This window comes from Passer montanus, unplaced genomic scaffold (genome assembly GCF_014805655.1).
Source record: "Passer montanus isolate IOZ18808 unplaced genomic scaffold, ASM1480565v1 scaffold104, whole genome shotgun sequence".
Classification (NCBI taxonomy): Eukaryota; Metazoa; Chordata; class Aves; order Passeriformes; family Passeridae; genus Passer; species Passer montanus.
Genome location: NW_024356948.1, coordinates 393,527 through 413,510, shown reverse-complemented (window position 1 = coordinate 413,510; position 19,984 = coordinate 393,527). Strand labels below are relative to the sequence as shown.

Sequence of the window (19,984 nt, the reverse complement as noted above, 5' to 3'; positions counted from 1 at the left end):
TTTTCTCAAAGTTGTACCAGGGAACAGCAATCTCAAGCTGTACCAAGGGTACAGCAATCCATAGCACAGCTTCCCTAGACCGCTCTTTCAGGGACCAGTTCCTTCCCCATTCCCTTAGTAGCTGGTGCTCAGATATTTAATTCCACCAGCAAGAATTGAGGCCACATATGCTCTTAATTAGCAATGACCTATTAGATCATACCAGCCATAGGTGAAACCCTAGCCCCACTGAATCAATCAGAATACTGTCTTTATTTTCAATGAAGTCAGGACTTCACTTAATTTACATGGTTAGAGGTCCATTTGTAGCAAGTATTAAGCTAAATTTAACCTAGAATTATATTCATGCCTTCCCTTTGAAGCCCTCTCCTTCCTCTGTTTAAATTCACTACATTTCAACTCCCTACCAGCACCTTTCCAACATATCTGAGTTTCCCTAATAAACAGCAAAATTACAGCTGTGATTACTTATTTATCTTTTCTGAATTTGAAGAAAATTCTAGCATAAAGGTTTTCAGACAGTCACAGAGAAATGGCCACAGGAAACAGACCGGTCAAGCTGTAGCAGGGCAAAATTCTGTGACTGTTTGCTTGGCCTTTCTTACAGAGCAGAGCAGAGCAGAGCAGCTGTCGTTCCAGCAAACTCTGCTGTCAGCCTTCACAAAAGGAAGTCATGTAAATGTCAAGTCACAAGTACAAAAACAATCCTTCCAAACAGTGTCTATATATCTGAAAAGCCTGCCTGGCTGTCACCAGTCAAAGCACCACGAGGAATGATGAAAACCCTGTTTAGGACAAAGTTTTTGAACTAAATCTAAACTTTTTCAGTACATCAGGCAGCATCACTCTCTCCCTCAGAAGGAGAATCACATGCTCTTCCGCAAAGTGAATGCCAGTCTTAGTGCCTTACCCAGCATCAGTAGTGTCTGGCTGAGAGCCAGCCCCAATCATAAGATACCCATCGAAATGCCATATGCAAGCTATCTTCTGAACAAACATGCCCCAAATTGGATTGTAATTTGGTTGTGATAAAGGCATAGAAGAACAACACATCATCTCTTCTCTACTTGGCTCACTCAGAGCAAAAGGCTTCACAGTGGATGTGAAAACAGGCTGTGGCAGAGATGGGTGTGGGTGTACAGGTACATAAGCGCTCTCTCCTCTACATAAGTTTCTAGACAGGCTGATAGGTGTTGATAACAGCAGCTTTCAGTAAATGAGCAGCAATTGCAAAAGCCCTTTTTCTGATCATGATCACATCATGAAGCAATCATTTGCTATGGGTAACTGACAATACAGCAGAGGAGGAACACACTAAGGGTTGAACAGCAGATACAGGGTTTTCAGTATGCCTACTAGTAAGTTATTCTGAAGAAAATTCCTAATTAGAGAAACAGATACTTAAGATTGCATTTTTCTGTACAGGTATTAAGAGTTACATGTGCACGAAAAATATAGAGTTTTGGAGGATCAGAACAGTTGAAAAAAGACACAGCAACTACAGTTGCTTCTGTTCATTGACAAAGCTGCACTTGATTGATGCTAAGTTTAAAAGTTCAAGATACGAGTAGGATACATTTTCACACCTGATTTCTAAGTGAGGAAATGAAGGAACAAAATTTCAGATTTCTCACTGATAGAAATGAAAATTAATAACCACTAAACTGGGCAAACAGACATAACTCTAGCAATATTGAGGTGACTTTCTGGGTCACTGACAGCTCCTCCAATATCAGGGAGCATGTCGCAGGGAAGGTATCTTAAATGCATCAAATTCCATAATAAACACAATTAGAGTTTTTAAACTGTCTATTCTTCCGAGACTGCAGAATCTGATTTCTCTAACCAGGAACCATTACCACAGAAAACAACACAGAAGCACCCTTGCAGGACCCATATTTTTCCATGACATTCCTATCCTCTTATTTTAATCACCTCTATCTGTAACACAGGATGATTGAATCAAGCATGATAAGCATAGGTTACTACAGGTTTTTAGGGTTATAGTCTGCTAGTGGCAAAGTCTTACAAATCTTGGGACTATTGAATCCGGAAGCTGCAGTGTTTTACTTATTCCAAAAAGCCGTTTGCCTCCTCTGCCAAATACAAACCTGACATGGGTTTCAATTTTTGATAAAAACAATCAAGTTAGAATTTTGCCAGGTCTGTAACTACAAGCATACATGGCATCCTAAATATTCTCATACTACAGGATCTTTTGAAATGGTGCCATACACTATCCCAGATCAGGGAGAAACACCCTTCCTGATGCATCTTCACACTTCATTGGCCTTTTTTCCATTATTAAATCACATCTGTGGGACATGGTCACTCTATGATTAAAGAGTATATTAATGATTTACCACTACACTAGTACTCATCCATATTATATTGCTTAGTAAAATGAAAACACTGAGATTGTTTATTGATCTGCTTTTAAAAAAATTCTATAGCCTGAAAAGAAGCAAATAGAGAAGTTCAGACTTTGGACTTTGCTCTGATTAGTAGATTACCATGCCCAACAGATGCAAATTTGACAAGATAGCTCCTGGTAAAGATTTAAAATAACAATTTTAGCCACTTCAGTTCCCTTAAATTCACTGAAGTTACATATTTCACAGGGCATGTTTGATGGCTAGTGACTGTAAAATCAAGTATTTATTGCAAGAGCAATACAGACTTAGATGCCTAAATAATAGCATACAACTATAAAAACCATGGCCCTGGGCCCCACAGAAAAAGCAACATACTAAAGATTTCCCTTCAGTGCATATATTTTATGTGAATTTGACAGCACCACCAAATACTGACTCAACCAGGATGTTTAGGGAACAGATTTAACATATTTTTGCACTTGTATTTAGAAAATATTCAGATATAATACAACTGAAACCAGACGGAAACCACTGCCTCACTGAAAGCAGTTACCACTGAGATATGCATTGGCATTGCTCTGATATCCACTATCAAGGGAAAGAACAAAGGAAAGAGATCTTGGGACAAGGCTGTTTGTCATGAAGTTCTGGGCTCTGGGCTGACAGTTCCCAGCCTCTGGAAACCCTTTTGGTCCAGACACAGGTGATTTCTGCCACCACTATTGATTTTTGGGTAAGAAAGTCTACCTTTGCAGGCGCTTGTCACAGCTTGGTGGAAACATCTGTCCAGAGCAGATGCCATCAGTGCTGCTCTGACACTGTGACGTGGGTTCAGGGGTTTGCATTATTTGGGCTGCCAAACCATTTCAGCCTACTGAGTCTACAGCTGCTATACAAACTTAGTCCATCTCTCAGAGACATGGTTTGCTCAAAAAGGATGCAAAGATGTAAATGGAGATTAAGGAAACACAGAGATAAAAAGAGAAGAAGGATTAAATATGCATTGATCAAACAGGAGGGCATGTAGTTATACAAAGAGGTGAAGTCTGGCACTATTGATAGAAGACTGAAGACACTTGCAAATTGTTTTGTTTCAAACTTTTGTACATGCTAGTAGCCTCACAGAAGTGCTTCCATAAAGAAGAGCTGATGATTTGTCACCACGGTGGAGTTCTAATGCTTTTCTCTCCAGATCACCAATAAAATCTTTTGAGTATGGTTTAGATTTTAGGTGGCTTTACCAGGCAGAGATCATCTTTGTGATCAGTGTGAAGAAACACATTAGTTTGAACCTCACCAAATTGGATTGAGGGCAGGGAGGGAAAAAGAGCACTCTTAAAAAACTGAGGATGAAATAAGGAAGGAAAAGATAAAATGTAAATGAAGAAAGATATTGTCAGAATACACAGATGGAGGCAGAAGTCACCATGACATGACCTAGTGGTTCCAGAAGACAGAAAGAAATAGGGAGTGTAGTAGCAGCAAATGGCTGAAAGTTAATCCAACACACAAAAATACTCCAAGTGCCACATAACTGACGGAGTAAAGAAGAGGTGGTGGCAGAGAAAATAAAATAAGAAACAGCTTTATGACTTTTAACAGACAACTGGCCCCTGAAGGTGAGTTTAAAAGAAGCAAAGCAGACAAGACCTGAAGAAGCAGCCAAGATGCCCATTTGGAAAACTTATTTTGACACAGGTGAATGAATACTGAGCAGTTAAAGAAGACTTTAAAGTAGTCAAGGTGCAAGAAGAAGGACTAAAGAAAGGGGTAGTTCTAACTGTTGACACAGCAAAAGGATATTTTGTCTGCCAAGGAGAAGGAAACTGCAATAGCTGTCAGCAACCCAGATGCATGCAGAGAAGGAGAGTGATCTTGAGGTTATAAATCTGAGTGGCAGGGAGGATGTGGCATTATCAAAATCAGAAGTGAAGAGAGATTCAGAAGAAAAAGTAAGGAGTTCTGTTTTGGCCAGATTAGGAATGATCTGAAGGCAAAACAACTGGGATTATATGTCAGGGAGGCAGTCAGATACGCAAGACTAGATGGAACAGAGCAGAGGGTTTAAGAGTTATTGGCAGGGAGATGATAGCCAAATCCGTGTAACAGGATGTTGTCATCCAGTGGGTATAGAAATCTCCAGTCAAATCAAGGAGTGACTAAATCCCTTCTCTGCCACCTCACAGATGTTCCTACCTAGTTTCAAATGAAATTATCTAAAATAGTGCTGCAAAAACATGCATAAAAAAACCTGACTTTCCATAAAATCTAAAGATCATACTGTTTCTAAAACTAGGGCAACCACTAAATGAAAGTTAACCCGAACAATAACTTTAGCTAAACTTCAGGTCACATGCATTTAATATAATGAGATGAGGAATATGAAAAGGCCATTCATAATGGAATTCATCGAGTTAGGAATGCCATGCTTAGCTGCCTTATAACATATAATTAATGATCCTATAAAAATCCAGCAGTACGAACTCTCCTGGCTGCCCGCAGAACTGTTCTTTATGCTGGGTAGGGCAAGCAAGCATCTGCTTCCACAAATACTGCCCTTTGAGAAGCTCAAAAGCTTTTTTCCCCTGTTCCATCAGGGACCACAGTGCCATTTCCATGACACGCTGAGCTTTGAACCATTACCCAAATCAGACTATAGCATTTGGCAACCCAGTACACATCTGTCACGATAGACTGGTTAGTGGTCAAATGTTAAAGAAAAAGTCATTAACTCTCTTCCATTGCTTCTAATACCCCACCTTCCTCCAGATTATTTATAATCCCCACTAAGCCCACCCTCTGTTTATAGTCTTCTAACACAACACTGAAATACATACTGCCTGGAGATCTGTGTTGTCTTATACCACTCCCAACCATTTGGTACAACAAAAGATGTTCTCTCTCCATCAAAAGGCCTGATCCCTCCTGAAGCATTGATGCTCGAATTCAAGGTTAAAGGATTAAGGCCTGAAGCACTGGGTACCAGAGGAAATGAAGCCAAATATCGAAAGAAACACAAAAATCAATCCTCCTCGCTGCAGGAGCAGTGTGAAGAACAAATCAGCTGGGCTGAATCTAAAATTTTCTCTGCGTGGCTCTCAAAAATTAGCACTTTTATAAATATAATGGGTAGTCTGCAAAGCCTCAGCACCTGTGCAAAGCCACAGAGTTCAACTCAATATATCAGTATGGTCTGGGAAGTTTTATGCCAGAATAATTCAGTGGCAAATACACAAAGTCCACTTCAGAGAGAGCAAGAGCTGAGAAGTGAGTGAGAGCACCTCTGTTGTTATCTTTATATGTAGTCTGCAAATCTGCAAGTGGCAGAACCTAACATTTACTAAAGTTTGCCTTTTGCTTTAATTCTCTGACTGCTGAAGTGCAGCCAAGGTCACAGGAGGGGTGGGGGAGTGGGTTTTAGCTTAGTGTAGCTGTGATCATGGGCAGAACAGCAGGGTACAGAGGATTTCTTGCTTAACTTTGTAATACCAATAGCTTTTGTTCTTAGTCCTGCCCCATCAGTTCTGATATAAGCTTTAAATGGCATAAAAGTTGTGTGGGAGGGTTTAAAATTTCCTGATTCAATACTACCTTCCAGGACATTTTGTTTTCCGAGGTTTTTCTTAACTTTTCCAACTGATAAATTTCTGGGACATACAAATGTCTAGATTAAACAAAATATTCTCCTCATCCAAGATTATACATAAAAATAAAAAGTAACAAAACAGTATGTCTGAAAAAGTAATCCACTCCAATTTATAAAAATAGGATTCAGGTTTTCAAAATTCAATTCAGGCAGTAAACTAACAGTGTCTACATTTTCCCATAAAGGAGGCATCTGCAAATGACTTGCAAAAATGTCTCTCACTGTCTGCAAGTGTTGGCACGGAACAAACTCCTTCAGGAGATGCATGCATTTCACATATTTTAACTCAAAGAAAAAATTCTCCAAGCATTTTCAGTTTTGATGTGGTATATTACCAAACCAAATCCATGCAGAACACTGGCAGCAAACACAAGTTTTGTGAAAATACCGAAATACTTGTTTTTTAACAAGGCTGTTTTCACCAACTGCCCTCCTAAGCATAGCAGTGTTTCTAATGCCTGAGTGTCTGTGCTCTTTGAAGACCTCACCTACAGGCTGAGTGCATCTGCCTATGGAAACCACTTATGGCATTTCCTGCTTACATCTTACACTTCCAGTCACTCAGTAGGCTTCCTGCTCAAGGTTACTTTGGACTGCAATGGGAATGATGTAATACTGCTGTGTGCAGCAGACGTGATCATGAGAACAGAATCAGCATAATTCAGGTAAATGTTAGATAGGCAGCTTGAAATCACTGTTGCAGTTGAAAGTAAACCTGAAAATTAGATTAGTGAAGGAACCAGGTCAGCAGAAATGAACTCCACTCTCTCCAGTCCGATAAGGATCACTGCCTACCCTAACAAAAAAACCCCAACTTTAAATGCATGCATAGGTATATGTAAAAAATTGACACACACTCCCCTTTATGCTTTTAGCAACCACATCAGAACAAAAACCTTCACCCTGTACAAGAAAACCTACTACCTTCAGTATCTGCACGTGGCACTAATGAAGCAGAAATGTGTGTCTAACTCTGACTGTACTCTCCCATACGTCACAGCAGACTCCAGCAGCCATCTGTTGGAAGGATGCTGAGCCTATATATAGCCAGACACCACCACGAGAGAAAGAAAAACTCGTATCTGCACCTAATTCAGCGTGTGCACTATTGGCAGATCTGCAAGCACCGTTTTTTTTTTTACCAAACAAGTGTTCGCTCCACAAATATCCTATCTAAAAATGATACAAACTTCAATGTAAAATTATCTGGAACAAGAAAGTAACTTGGTTGTTAAAAGGAGCACTAACAGGTGGGAAAGCAGCTTCCAGATACACAGATTTTATGGGCCATTTGCAAGCACAGTTGATTTCATCCCAATTTAATGTGCCAGTCTGCCAAAACAGCAAATAGAAAAAAAAAACAAAAATCCCAACAAACTATATTCAGTACATTTCTAAAAGTTGGCCAAATCCTATATAGATATACCTCAAGAGACGAAGGACAACTCAGAGATGACCTGAAACCTGGGAGTCTTGGACAATGAGCCAGTAGCAGCCCTGGTGAGAATTTCTCCTGCAGGGGCTCAGGACATGGACATACCTCAGGACCTGGGAGGTGGCATGTTGGAATGAAAAACTGAAAAGAAAACTCCTCATAGGAAACCAAATGGGTGCTACTATTGTTTTCCAATTCCCTTCTCCTCAAAAACAGGAGTAATGGGGCCAGCAAAAGTCAGGCCAGCAGTAGCAGAGCCATTTGATTGCATGTGATTTTTATTTAATATTTAAATTATCTGGAGGGGGGAACCGAGTGAACAAATCTGGATATGCCTGGGACAGCAGGGGGAGCTGCGAGTCTGCATTCCTCTGCAGGTCTATTTAATTGCATTGAATATTTGGACAAAAGCACACAAGTGTGCTTCCACATCACCACAGAAAGATGCCTGCATGTCTAACAAGGCTCAGAAAAGAGAGTTCATAACAAAGCATTAAACAAGGAGCAAGAGATAATTGTCACCTTCTCTCACTAGATAATAAAAATAGTTGCATCATAAACATAAAAAATGTTTTAAAAGACCCCTGACAGCACTCCCTCCTGGAAATATCACCATAGCAATGAGCATCCAAGTACAGGGGAAGTAGCGCTGAATCCTGTGTTTGATATTTTGGAGTAACTAAAAATACAAACCAGCAAAAATACACATGGTGATATAGAATGAGGCACACAAACATAAAGAGCCTTCAATGAAACTAAAGGTGGCAAATTCCACCTGAAAATTTTTAATACACCAAGAAAAAAATCCTTTCACCAGGCTGCATGCATTGAACGAGTGCCTGCAGATAACTGTAAACACATCTGATAGCTGCTGTATCCAACAATTCCGATTTAGAACATTTTGCACCGGTGTGTGTAGAGGCTCAGTGGCAGAATTGTGTGAAATCCAAGGCAAAGATGCCTGTTAGAGAGGAGGCAATAAAGAGCCACACTTGCAGAGCCTTACAGGAAACCTAAGACTCGGAAAAGCAGGGAATCTTGAATGTTAAGATTTAGGCACACAGCAGCACTCTGGGGAGGGGTGCTTGCAAAGCGAAAAACTGCGTCTCCTCAAGCTGGTGCCATTAAATACATCTTATTTCCATGCCATTCAGATCAAAGTTAAGATTAAACGAAGGAGGAAAGAGTTTTAAAATTCCTTTCCCAGATGCAGATGTCAGGAGCACACACAAAAGCAGGTGCTGGGTGTATTGATCCTACTGAATACGCATGGAGTGGGTACTTGAGCATGTACCAAGCATCTGTGTCTGGGAGATGGAAAGCACTTTGTAAAAGGCTGTTTTATGCTAAACAAATGCATCAGGTTATGTTTTTATTTTGAATATTTTAAAGCATCTTGCACATTGGGGCAGACTTGAAAAGAAATTATACAGACAACTTACCATTAATTGCACAAGCTACCATCTCCATAGCTGCAAATTGTCTGTGGGCTCACTTAGGAGCACTCCAAGCTGCTGAAAACCATCCTCAATAAAACCTGCTCTGACTGCTGCACCTTAGAGAAATGGAGATCCCGAATCTGAAGGTAGTTCAGGTCCCAAATGCTGGCCCAGCTGCAGCTAGGCAAAGGGACAGGCACATTTCTTCTCAACATCAGGGAAGGGACAAATCCAACACTGCAAATTCCTACCAGAATAGGTATCCAAACAGGCTGAGATGGACAACGCTTGCTGACAATAACAACAAAAATACCTTAATAGCACATGTAGAAAACAAAACAGGCACCCTTTGAAAATCTGGTTATAGCCTGAAGTGGCCCCTGAGATCAAAGTTTTCATTTTCACTAACAGACTATGAGGAAACTCTGTATCAGAAATCAGACTCTGCACTGTATTTGCTTGTGGAATCTTTTTTGCTTTCTTCAATGAGGGAAAAAATTAATCCCTACAGGAGATGACAAGATGCCTTTTAAACTACATACCTCACTTCTGACTACAATTACCTTTCAATAGTCTGGCACAGCGGCATACTCCTATTTGCCTTTTTTTTTTTTTTCATTAAGGGTTCCTCTATTATTTGTACCCATCCTATAGCATTTATGCCTGGCAGAGATGCACATTCCCTTGTCTACAATTCTTCCTACAGATAGTAGAGGATAAATTGCAATTAGATTTTTGTAATTGTAGATAATTAACTCAAAATGAGCTGTTAATTATATGAAAAAACTAATGTTTTTTTCAGTTCTTGATTATATTATTTATTTTACTTCTCACTCGAGCAAGTTTCCTACTTTAAAGGTATTTCACCATTTCCTTTAAAATACCAGGATATTTTTAAAGTAAGTTTTGCTTATTTGAAGACTGAAATCAAGTTCTATGCTGTGAGATTTGCTGGAAGACCTCTCATGTATGAACTGGAAGTCAGAGAGGGCTGATTTTCCATTACTGTTCTGTTGGCATTTGCTGTAACAAGAACTGTTTGATAGGTCAGTCAAAAAGCAAACACCACCACCATAAAAAAAGAGCCTCACATCATAACAAAAAAAAAAAAAAGACTAAAAAATAAAAAGGCAGGTAAAGAAAAAAAAACACAAAACACCAAAAGAGACAGTAAAAAAAATGTATGTCTACAAGCTTTTCCTCTTTTCTAAGACATGGCCACACACTTACACACTCTCCCTCTCTGCACTGAAGAAAACAGCACTTACATATTCAAATGCATAAAAGAGATAAATGGACTTGTCTTCTATGGCCTCTTTAAGCCTTACATTAGAGTAAATTATTTAGGGACCATTCATCTGGTAACCTTTGCAAAACTGAAGATTGCATATAAGAAGAAAAACTTCCAAGTGTTTTGCTGCCAAACTTTGTAACCAGCTGGCATGGCACCTTGAGACTGCTCAAACACACAATAACTTTGAAAAATTACAGTAAATTAAACCAGGGGAATGAAGATAGGGTGGGGAACTTTTTGAAATCTGGGACTCTCATTTTGTTAACAGCACAGGTTTTCTTCATTTTCCCTGTTAGAATATGTAGATATTTGTAGGTTTTTGGTAAACTGTTGCCAAGAAGCTTTGCAGATGTTCTAGGTTACATATCTCCTCCAAGGGGCTTAATGCTGCTGCATCTTAAACATGTCATGACTCTCCATCTTTTCTGCTACAGTGATAACCCTTTGATCACTTCAGTTTGTGTGAAAATGAAAGAAACAAGCATCCGAATACAACAAAGATATGCCAGTAACTCACAGCAGCCAAACACCTGGTTAAGCAGCGAAGTATTCCAAGAAAACTAACAACTCCTGCTGTTCTGGAGAAAAAAAAGGCTTATCCCTTTTCAGTGGAAAGAGATTTCAGAAAGAAAAATAAAATCAGTATAACAAATTTTAAAAATAAGAAAAAATAAGGTATTGGACTCTTAGTTTATAAATGAATACTAACAACTCCTGCTGTTCTGGAGAAAAAAAAGGCTTATCCTTTTCAGTGGAAAGAGATCTCAGAAAGAAAAATAAAATCAGTAAAACAAATTTTAAAAATAAGAAAAAATAAAGTATTGGACTCAGTTTATAAATGAACTATCAGTTCTTCCAGTATTCTCAGAACAGAGAAGTTTATTACTTTGAGGTATTCTCTTGTTGCTAAAGAAGGAGTCATTCAAAGCACAGCTGCTCATCTTGTCCACCATTCTTTGGTCAAAAGAACACCTATAGTTACAGCACAGAACAAGAAGCTGCTACTTTCTGAGAAAAGGAGAAAACCTTGCCAGTTTTTATTTATTGCTTTATTAATAAGCCTGAATCTTTTTCCAGTGTCTACTTGAATGTGACAGGGTAGGACAGAAGGAAAGTACAATAGTGTACTGATTGAAGTTTTAAATAGCAAGCAGGATGGAGATAAAGAGCTAAATATTGGCTTAACTCTGCTTCCAGTTATTTCAGTGGTGGTTTGCTCTGATCACACTGAAGTAGAGGTGCAGTGAGAGGTATTTAAAAAATAAGTAACTGTTACCAACCATGGAAGATCTATCTGAGAGTTAAAGGATAATGTTTTACATCAGGTCCAAATAGAGACTAAAGAGATGTTCTGATCTTAATTTAAGAAGTAACAAGCAGCACCTAGAACAAAGAACTAAAACTAAGATTTTGTGAAAACTCCATTTTGCACTGGGCTAAGAGGTGGCACACAAAACCTGAAGCCTCTTCAGGAAGTCGCCTAAACTTTGAGTAATAACAGGTCAGCATAACTATTGAGTTGACTCATAAAACACAGCAGCCAGTGAATTTTACACTTCCTGAAGAAAAAAAGCTCTTAATCTGAAACAAACACATGAACAAATACACTTGGCAGGCAACAGCACACTGTCAAGAAGATATACTGACCCTGTGAAGCACTTAGAAGTGAAGAGAGAAATTACCTTAGCCCCATGCTGCTGCCATTCATCATCAGAGCAAGATCTCTGGATGTTTCAGCAATGGACACATCTTCTGAGCCAGGTACATGGCCTCTAACCCTGGAAAAGACAAGTTGCTTCTGCAGCTGGTCAAATCACAACAGGAACTTGCCTCTAAAAGGTGACCTATGTGTTTACAAACAGGGCACTTTTGCACATTAAATGCTTTAACAATTATCTTCACACTTTCAAATATACTTTTGTATATTTGAAATATACTTTCCAATACTTTTGTATTGCAAGTCTGGTTCAAGCCCAGTGCCTTTGCTTCTAAGGGTTACCACTGGGACAACCTTAGCCAGTGCAACTCAGCTGAGTACTAGCATTTCAGCACCAGAAAGGAAAAACAACAGGGAAAAATTTGCACTTTTCGTTACAGAAAAGCTTCTTTTACAGATTACAGCACCAGAGATCAAAGGCATCCTGCATAAACTGCATAGAACAGAATTTGTACAAGATGATTGTGTGTCCTCAAACTATGGGCCCACATATGATGCTCTGCTCTTAACAGATCACTCCACCTTCTCCTTTCTCTCCAACAAAGACATAAAAGTCATGATAGAGGTATTTCTTTTTTATTTGACTAAAATTCCTGTTTCCAAGCTTTGCTTTTACTGGGCTGCTCCAGTGAGGTTTGAACCAGGAGGAGTCACTGAACTGCATATACACACACCATTTCTGATAGCTGAGCAACCATTTCACACAGAGAATAGCTGCAAACTGAAAGTACTACTGTCACATGAGGCTAAGTAGAGAAATGTGGAAAATTAAAAGTAGTTATGATGCAGTGTGGCAGAAAAAATTATCAACTCACACTTTAGCTAAAAGATTAGAAAAGTTTGTTGACAATAACTGCAAGTCGTCAAACCTGTTATTTGTCTTTCAATGACAATGGACCTTAACCAGCAGTCCACCCAGGCAGAAGGACAGACAAAAACAAACACTATCTGGAAAATCATTTTTCTTGTATGGTTTTTTATGCTGTTATGATGTTCTAACTCAGTTAGAACCTCTTGACAATGAAGTAAAGGGTATTTGTGCTTAGCTAAACAAATTTTTATTGTTAGCAGTATATAAAATTACTCTGTTACCAAGTGCAAAATGAATTATATATTTGGAACTGAAACAGAACTGTGATGCCTAAGAGATTTACCTCTAAATATGAAACATTTAATTCTAAAGATACTGAAACATTTTAAGAGAAAACACATTATATTCTAGTTTTTTTCTTAGAGAGAATATGGCAAATCTGACTTCACATGCACCTGTGAAAAGAGATTACAAAAGTACAAAGTCCTCAGATTGGTCATATATAATTTTTTTTTCATAGAATTCTTTTTAGGTAACTAAAGCTCTGTAAACCATAAAGAGCTTTTTTCAGAAAAAAAAAAAGTAACTACAATAGATATAATGGTACTAACAACCACATCATTACAGATATTTAAGGTACATTTTTTTCTGAACTTACGCCTCCAAACCTGAAAAATTTCCATTAGAAAAAAAAATGCACCAAAAACCTCACTTTGTATGTCCTTCATATCTACTTGTTTTTCATTAGAGGGATGCATGCATAGAATTAAGGTATTTGATGATTAAGAATCCATCTGTTCCTACTTAATTCTCACCTGAAGTCATAATCCTTTGTTAGCAACTTCAGTCATTTTCAACACACACATTTGTGATTTCCTCTAAGACAGGTACTTTTAAAGCCACATAAACACATTACTTTCAATGTAAACAACAATCCAAGAAGACCACCAAAAGACAATCTATATTACAGTACTCTCTTTTACAGTCTGAAAAGTAACCAGGGGGCTGAAATGAAGAAGGGAAAGTGATGTATTCCTCCATGGTGGTTTATAGTACACGGATGTAGGAAGTGGGTCATCTAATGCAGACTCTCATGGGGTGCTATTAGCAGCTGCCATATTAAAACAGTATAGAAATAGCCATCCCTCTGAAACACTCCTACCACCTCTTCCAAAAGACTGCAGATTTTTCTCTGTTGTTTTTCCTTTCTAATGCTGAAATGCTAGTACTCAGCTGAGCTGCAATGACTAATTTAACCTGCTTCCATTCACTGTTCTGCTCACTTTAACAACATCATACCAAAAAAACAGTTGTTCCCTCTTTCTCAAAGACTATTTAGATTGTCAGGGAAGTGTTACCTTCTGCAACAAACTCACAGGCCTTCATCTCACATTTCTATGGCTGCTCCATCTCCCTTCAAGTTTTAAGCATATAATGTGCCTCAGCCTTGGCATTCTCCCTTTTCACTAACATCACTGGAAAGAAAATGTCTTCACTACACTGCTGTCCCTTCCTCTTCCATAAATATATGGGGGAAAACCCCATATATTTTTATATATCCCATATATAAATATATATATACACATATATATATGTGCATGTGTATATATATGTAATTATCTTCATCTTTTCTGTAAAACACACTCCTTTCAGTCCCAACCTAGGAGGGCGCATGACTAATTTAACCTGCTTCCATTCACTGTTCTGCTCACTTTAACAACATCATACCAAAAAAACAGTTGTTCCCTCTTTCTCAAAGACTATTTAGATTGTCAGGAAAGTGTTACCTTCTGCAACAAACTCAAAGGCCTTCATCTCACATTTCTGTGGCTGCTCCATCTCCCTTCAAGTTTTAAGCATATAATGTGCCTCAGCCTTGGCATTCTCCCTTTTCACTAACATCACTGGAAAGAAAATGTCTTCACTACACTGCGGTCCCTTCCTCTTCCATAAATATATGGGGGAAAACCCCATATATTTTTATATATCCCATATATAAATATATATATACACATATATATATGTGCATGTGTATATATATGTAATTATCTTCATCTTTTCTGTAAAACACACTCCTTCCAGTCCCAACCTAGGAGGGTGCAGCACTTCAAAACTGACCTTTCCAAGGAAAGAAGAGAAAATGCCACATTTATGCCATCCACGCTCACACTGCTCTCTTGCCAAATGTCTGTATTCCTTTCAAGTGCCTGCAGTAAGATCAACCTCTCATTTTCTACTACTGCTTCTCTTTTCCAACCTAGTCTTTTAGCAGTGTTTTTCTTCTGCCTTTCTTTCTACCACATACTGTTTTCCTCTGCTGCTTTCCACAGCTGTCATGCTGCTTCCCAAAAGTATATGCTAACAAACTAAAGTCTCCTCTCCTCTAAATCACTCTTGGAAATTGTGTCATAAGCCTTGCCTGTCTTGTTTTATTCTATTTATTGTTGCCTTCTTCTGTTCTCCCACTTAAATCAACTGTTGCCCATGTGCTTACTAGAAGTTTTAGAATTTTTTTTTAAATTTAAGTTTCAAAATCACCTGTTATAATCCATACGGGATTGGTGTAGTTGCTGTTGTTTTAGGAGCAGTTTTGCTTCTTGTTTAGTCAATAAATGTTGGAGTCGCTCCTTTTCAATTTCCAGCTCCATTTTTTGAAGAAGCAGCTTCTGCCTTCTTTCTTCATACAATCTTTTAGCCATCTCTGTTTCCTTAGGGCCTGAGTCTGTGCTGTGATTCAGCCTAGAACCTCTACAGTGCCTGGAACGATCATAGGTCTTGTGATCTGTGCCCGAGTGTTTTCTAAGTAGCTGGCTGACACAGCAGCTCTCTTCCACACTCCCTGAGCTCCCCACATGCCTCCAGGCACAGCCATGACTCACTTGCTGAGGGCATTCGCTCTGAAATTTACTTGCCCTCTGGTCCATCTCCTCAGCTTGCTTTACATGGTGAGGGCTCCTCTGCTTGGCTGGGGAAACCACATTGTTGCACTTTCTGCGCAAGTCGTTTTCCATTGGATAGTCCTTCAGACACTCCTGAGGGTTGTAATGCATCTCAGTCCTGCAATCGTGGTTATTCCTGCAAGGCTGAGACAACACAACACGGGCTGGGCTTACATCCTTCAGTGCTCTACTGTTCTTATGAAGTGTCCAAGCTCCGCCAACACCCAAGTAGGAGCTGTCCAGCCCCAAAGAGTGCTGCTGGCACAAGCTCTTCTTACTGGATACCTGCAACAGGAGAAACAAAACCTGTAAATCACTAAAATTCATCTTTGTTCATCAATTTCCCTTGGTAAATGTGTTCTCTTCAAAACAGAGCTGCTGGTCCATGTTGATGGACATACAGCCAAACCCGACAAAATGTTTACCAGAACACAGACACAAATGTGCTATCAAATCTACATTTCATTCCATCTACACAAGTGTAATAAATGTAAAACTACTGTCTGCAGGATCCCCAGCATAAAATGAGTCACTTCAGAGCATCAAGTAGTTGTGAGCATCTAGGGTTATATAAAATCAACTTGAAGAGTGGCAAAAAACATTAAATGTTAAGGTTTGAAAATGTTTAATTTTGAATGCCGAGCCAAAAAATCCATTCAGCCACTATAAATACTCTTTGATTGGCTATTACACAGCAGGAGATTTGATGTAAAACATTTCACCTTGCACTGAATGGTATATTACTTACCGCTGGAAATTTGATGAGAGTTTTTGAAATATCTTTACAGAAACACAGATAAAAACCAACTACTTTCTGTAAAAAATGGTTGTACATCAAAAGCTGTCATTTAAATACAAAACATGTTTAAATACAGCTATAAACGTAAGTGATTTTTCAATTAAGCTGGGCAAGTGATTATAGTCTGATAAAACTCTGAAGAAAACAAGCAACTGTAATTCACATTTGTCAACCCAGTACAAGCAAACTCTAGTGGTTTTGTTATAGTCATGCATATTATGCAATAGATATCACAATCCTAGTTACATCCTGGAGTATCTTTGCACTAAGGCTCATCTAGGCAGTTAAGAATTTGAGCTTTTATGGACATTACAACAGCAGTGTATCAGGCACACACATTTCTTTTGCTACAATTGCGCATTAATTTCAATAACAAACTGAATTTAAGCTCCTCCAGCCTTTGGGACCTTCCACAAAGATATGGGACTTTTTAATTACAGAAGCCAGATTTGTTGAAGATAGCAAAACTGCTGCAATGTAGGTGGTTTAGCAGGGAAATCTGGAATCCACTGATGAAAAAAAAAGGTATTTTTTGCCCTCTGGGAACACTTACAATAGAGAGGCATTGTGCACATGGAGTGCAAGACAGTCAGCCAGACCCAAACCACTTGAATTTAGGAATGCAAGCAAGCATCCAGCAATGATTAGAAGAGAGATATAATACAAATCTATGCAGCATTTATATGTATAATTTAGATTCTTTTTCTAATAAATAAACAAAATACCAAATATACTCTGCTGCCCTTCAAGACAAGCAATTACAAGTTTCTTGTAGACTTCACAGAATGTAAATTAATGTGGATTAGCACCTGAATACTGATATTTTATTATTTCCAGTTTTGTGCATACAAATATATCCTCTCTCCCATGTGATTGAAAGCCAAGGATGTCAAGTTTTGCCCCAAAGGGCTCAGTGAGTTGGAGGCATTTGCATTAATGTCAGTGCTAAATGTCTGAGGAAAGTCTGGTGTTTGGACTGGGTGAAAAGTGCAGGACACTAAAATATTTTAAAGTCAGAGGGGCTGGCAGGGCAACTGAGCAGAAATGCAACATGCTGCCAAAAAGACGGTGTTTTGTTATTTATTATTTGCAGCATGCCATCCTTGTTGGCAGTATTTTCCAGACAAATAAAGGCTACAAAGCCCTTTTAATCTGAATTGGTCAATACAGCAAAGGACGATGCAGTCTCTCATTTCCCACATCACCTGTTTCTGCTTATAGAGGATTTAGGGCACCTACAAGAAGAGGCTTTCAAGGTGGAGGGTTCTCCAGTCCCCATGGACAGCAGAAGGTCTCAGATCTGAAGATATTCTTAGAACATCCTATCAGGGCTGGCAGTGTAGGGTGGTCACAAAAAGCAAACACCTGTCTTTCTGCAGCCCATAAATAGTAGTTGAAAAGAACACACATAAAAAAACGAAACTCAGAAGTTAAAACGTCTGAGAACACCACCTTTATTTTAGCAGTTTGCTGACTGAAGAGACAAGAGATTGTTAAGAAATCTAAGCACATGAATGAAGATTTTACAAAATAATCATCAGGTTTAAGAATAAAGGTCCACATTGCAAATTAACTTCATGGCTGAGACTCTATTACGAGTCCCTGAAGGCCCTAAAAGAGAGGTACCAGTTAGCATTTGTTGACCTTGGCCGCCATTAAGTCTGCCCTGATGGTCTCAGAAATGGCATTGACATTTAAAGACTTCATAACAAGGCAGAGAAACTTTAATGTTATTTCACAGATACAATATGTTTGCAGGGGGGAAAATTCTCATTAATGTCATTGAATGTGAGTGGGATTTTCTTATTCCTTTAGAAGGAGGACGTCACGTTAGGCAGAAGACTGAGTTACTACATGCCTTTGATGGCTACTGAATACTTTGTAGAGTCTAACTCCAAAGAAAAATTAACTATTGGGAGTCAGAAACTAGTCAACAACTTTTTTTAGCAATTTGTGGGTTTTCTGCTAAAGCCATAATTGAAAATACAGCTGCATGGTAGACATTGCAGGGAAAATGGACTGACATTTACACTTTTGAGGGATGAAAAGAGACTGGTGCATGACATGACAGATATGCAAAATGCAGGTCAGGTAAAGGGGAAATGTAGAGGAAAGAAATATTCTGAAGACCCACTTACTTCTGTGAGTCTAAAGACACACAAGCATAAGGAATAAGATAATTTTACAAGATGAGTCTAAGAAAGATACTGCCTGCGGGATGCCTGGAAACCATGACAGGCCATGGTGGAACAGCTGTGCTTGCTCCTCCATGGAGCTCTTCCAGGCTTGCTGTGCCATATTTAAAGATACAAGTTCCTTTAACTGAGGCTTAAACAAACTCAGACTGCTCCTTGTAAAGTAAGGAGTTAATAAGACTTGATCAGATGTGAAACTCTTGTGACACAAGGAGATACTAAAAATTGTTTAAATAATCTTTAAAAGGATTTAAAAATGGAGACACGTGTGGAAGTCTACAGTCTTTACTGCAACCCCAGTAATTTTTGCTCAGGGATTCAGCGCAGAGCTTAAACAAACATCCAGTCCTTAAAACTTCCTACGAACAGACAAACAGTGCACCAGTTTTATGCACGCAGCATTATGATCTCTGCAAATTGTTCTTAAATGCAACTTGTGTGCTTTGCAGTTCTAATTCACAGTTCTGGCAGAGAAAGCACAGTTACAGACTGACTCCAGCACAAAGGGCTTTGTACTGCAAGGGATGAACTAGCAATGAAGCCTATCTTTACGACACCAGCACAGGCAAGGTCCTGACAGATTTCATTGCATGTATAAACATCTTTAAGAAACAGTCCAAAATCGTTACCTTGAGAAGTCCTGCATTTTGAGGGACAAAAGCTGGCATCCTAGTAAAATACAATGTTATTGGGGTGCAGAGCAGAATTGCTGGATGTTAACAGCATTAGGAGTTTAGTTCATAGCACCCAGGGTTGTAGTTTTTAGCTGAAATATGTCTGAATACAGGCAAAAGAGGCAATGAAGTAAAATAATTCTCAGTTGTATCTTCAGGACATTTCTCTAATCTGGATTTTCAGTTCAAGAATTTCTTTTGGCGGCGTAAAAAGAGTGGAAGGAACATGTTGTTTCAGAACTAGTCAATTTTCCTGATCTAAGTGGGGACATTGAAGGAAATTAAGAAAAATGAAGAGAAGCAGCAACCAGAGGAGAAATACAGAGATTTAAAGATATTTAAAGATGATGCAGAAACACACAGAAACACCTTCAAGAGCACCATGGGCACATACTTAAGATTCTTCACCAGTGTAGTTGTTCTTTGGACATGATCAGCAAAATTTATTAGGAAAAATTTGTTCACTGGAAGCGTTGTTAAGTCCTGGCACAGGCTGTACAGGGCAGAGGTGGAGTCACCAACCCTGGAGGTATTTAGGAGACATGCAGATGTGGTGTTTAACAACACCAGATGTGGAGTTTTAGTGGTGGACTTGGCAGTGCTGGGTTAATGGTTGGACTCAGAGGTGGTTTCCAACCTAAACAATTCTGTGACTCCATC

The 19,984-nt window shown here is 38.9% G+C and overlaps 1 protein-coding gene across 6 annotated transcripts in view; it reads right to left on the bottom strand.

The window, feature by feature from the left end:
• The window catches only part of KIAA1328 (KIAA1328 ortholog), a 177,468-nt gene that overhangs the window by 47,595 nt on the left and 109,889 nt on the right, over positions 1-19,984 (bottom strand). For 5 of the 6 annotated variants that reach the window (XM_039718652.1, XM_039718676.1, XM_039718695.1 and 2 more), the window contains 2 exons: positions 15,256-15,941; positions 11,872-11,967 (listed from right to left, as the gene is read on the bottom strand). In XM_039718652.1, coding sequence (XP_039574586.1) covers positions 11,872-11,967; positions 15,256-15,941 — 782 coding nt within the window. The remainder of the gene's footprint in view (positions 1-11,871; positions 11,968-15,255; positions 15,942-19,984) is intronic. The other variant, XM_039718668.1, reaches the window with a different exon arrangement.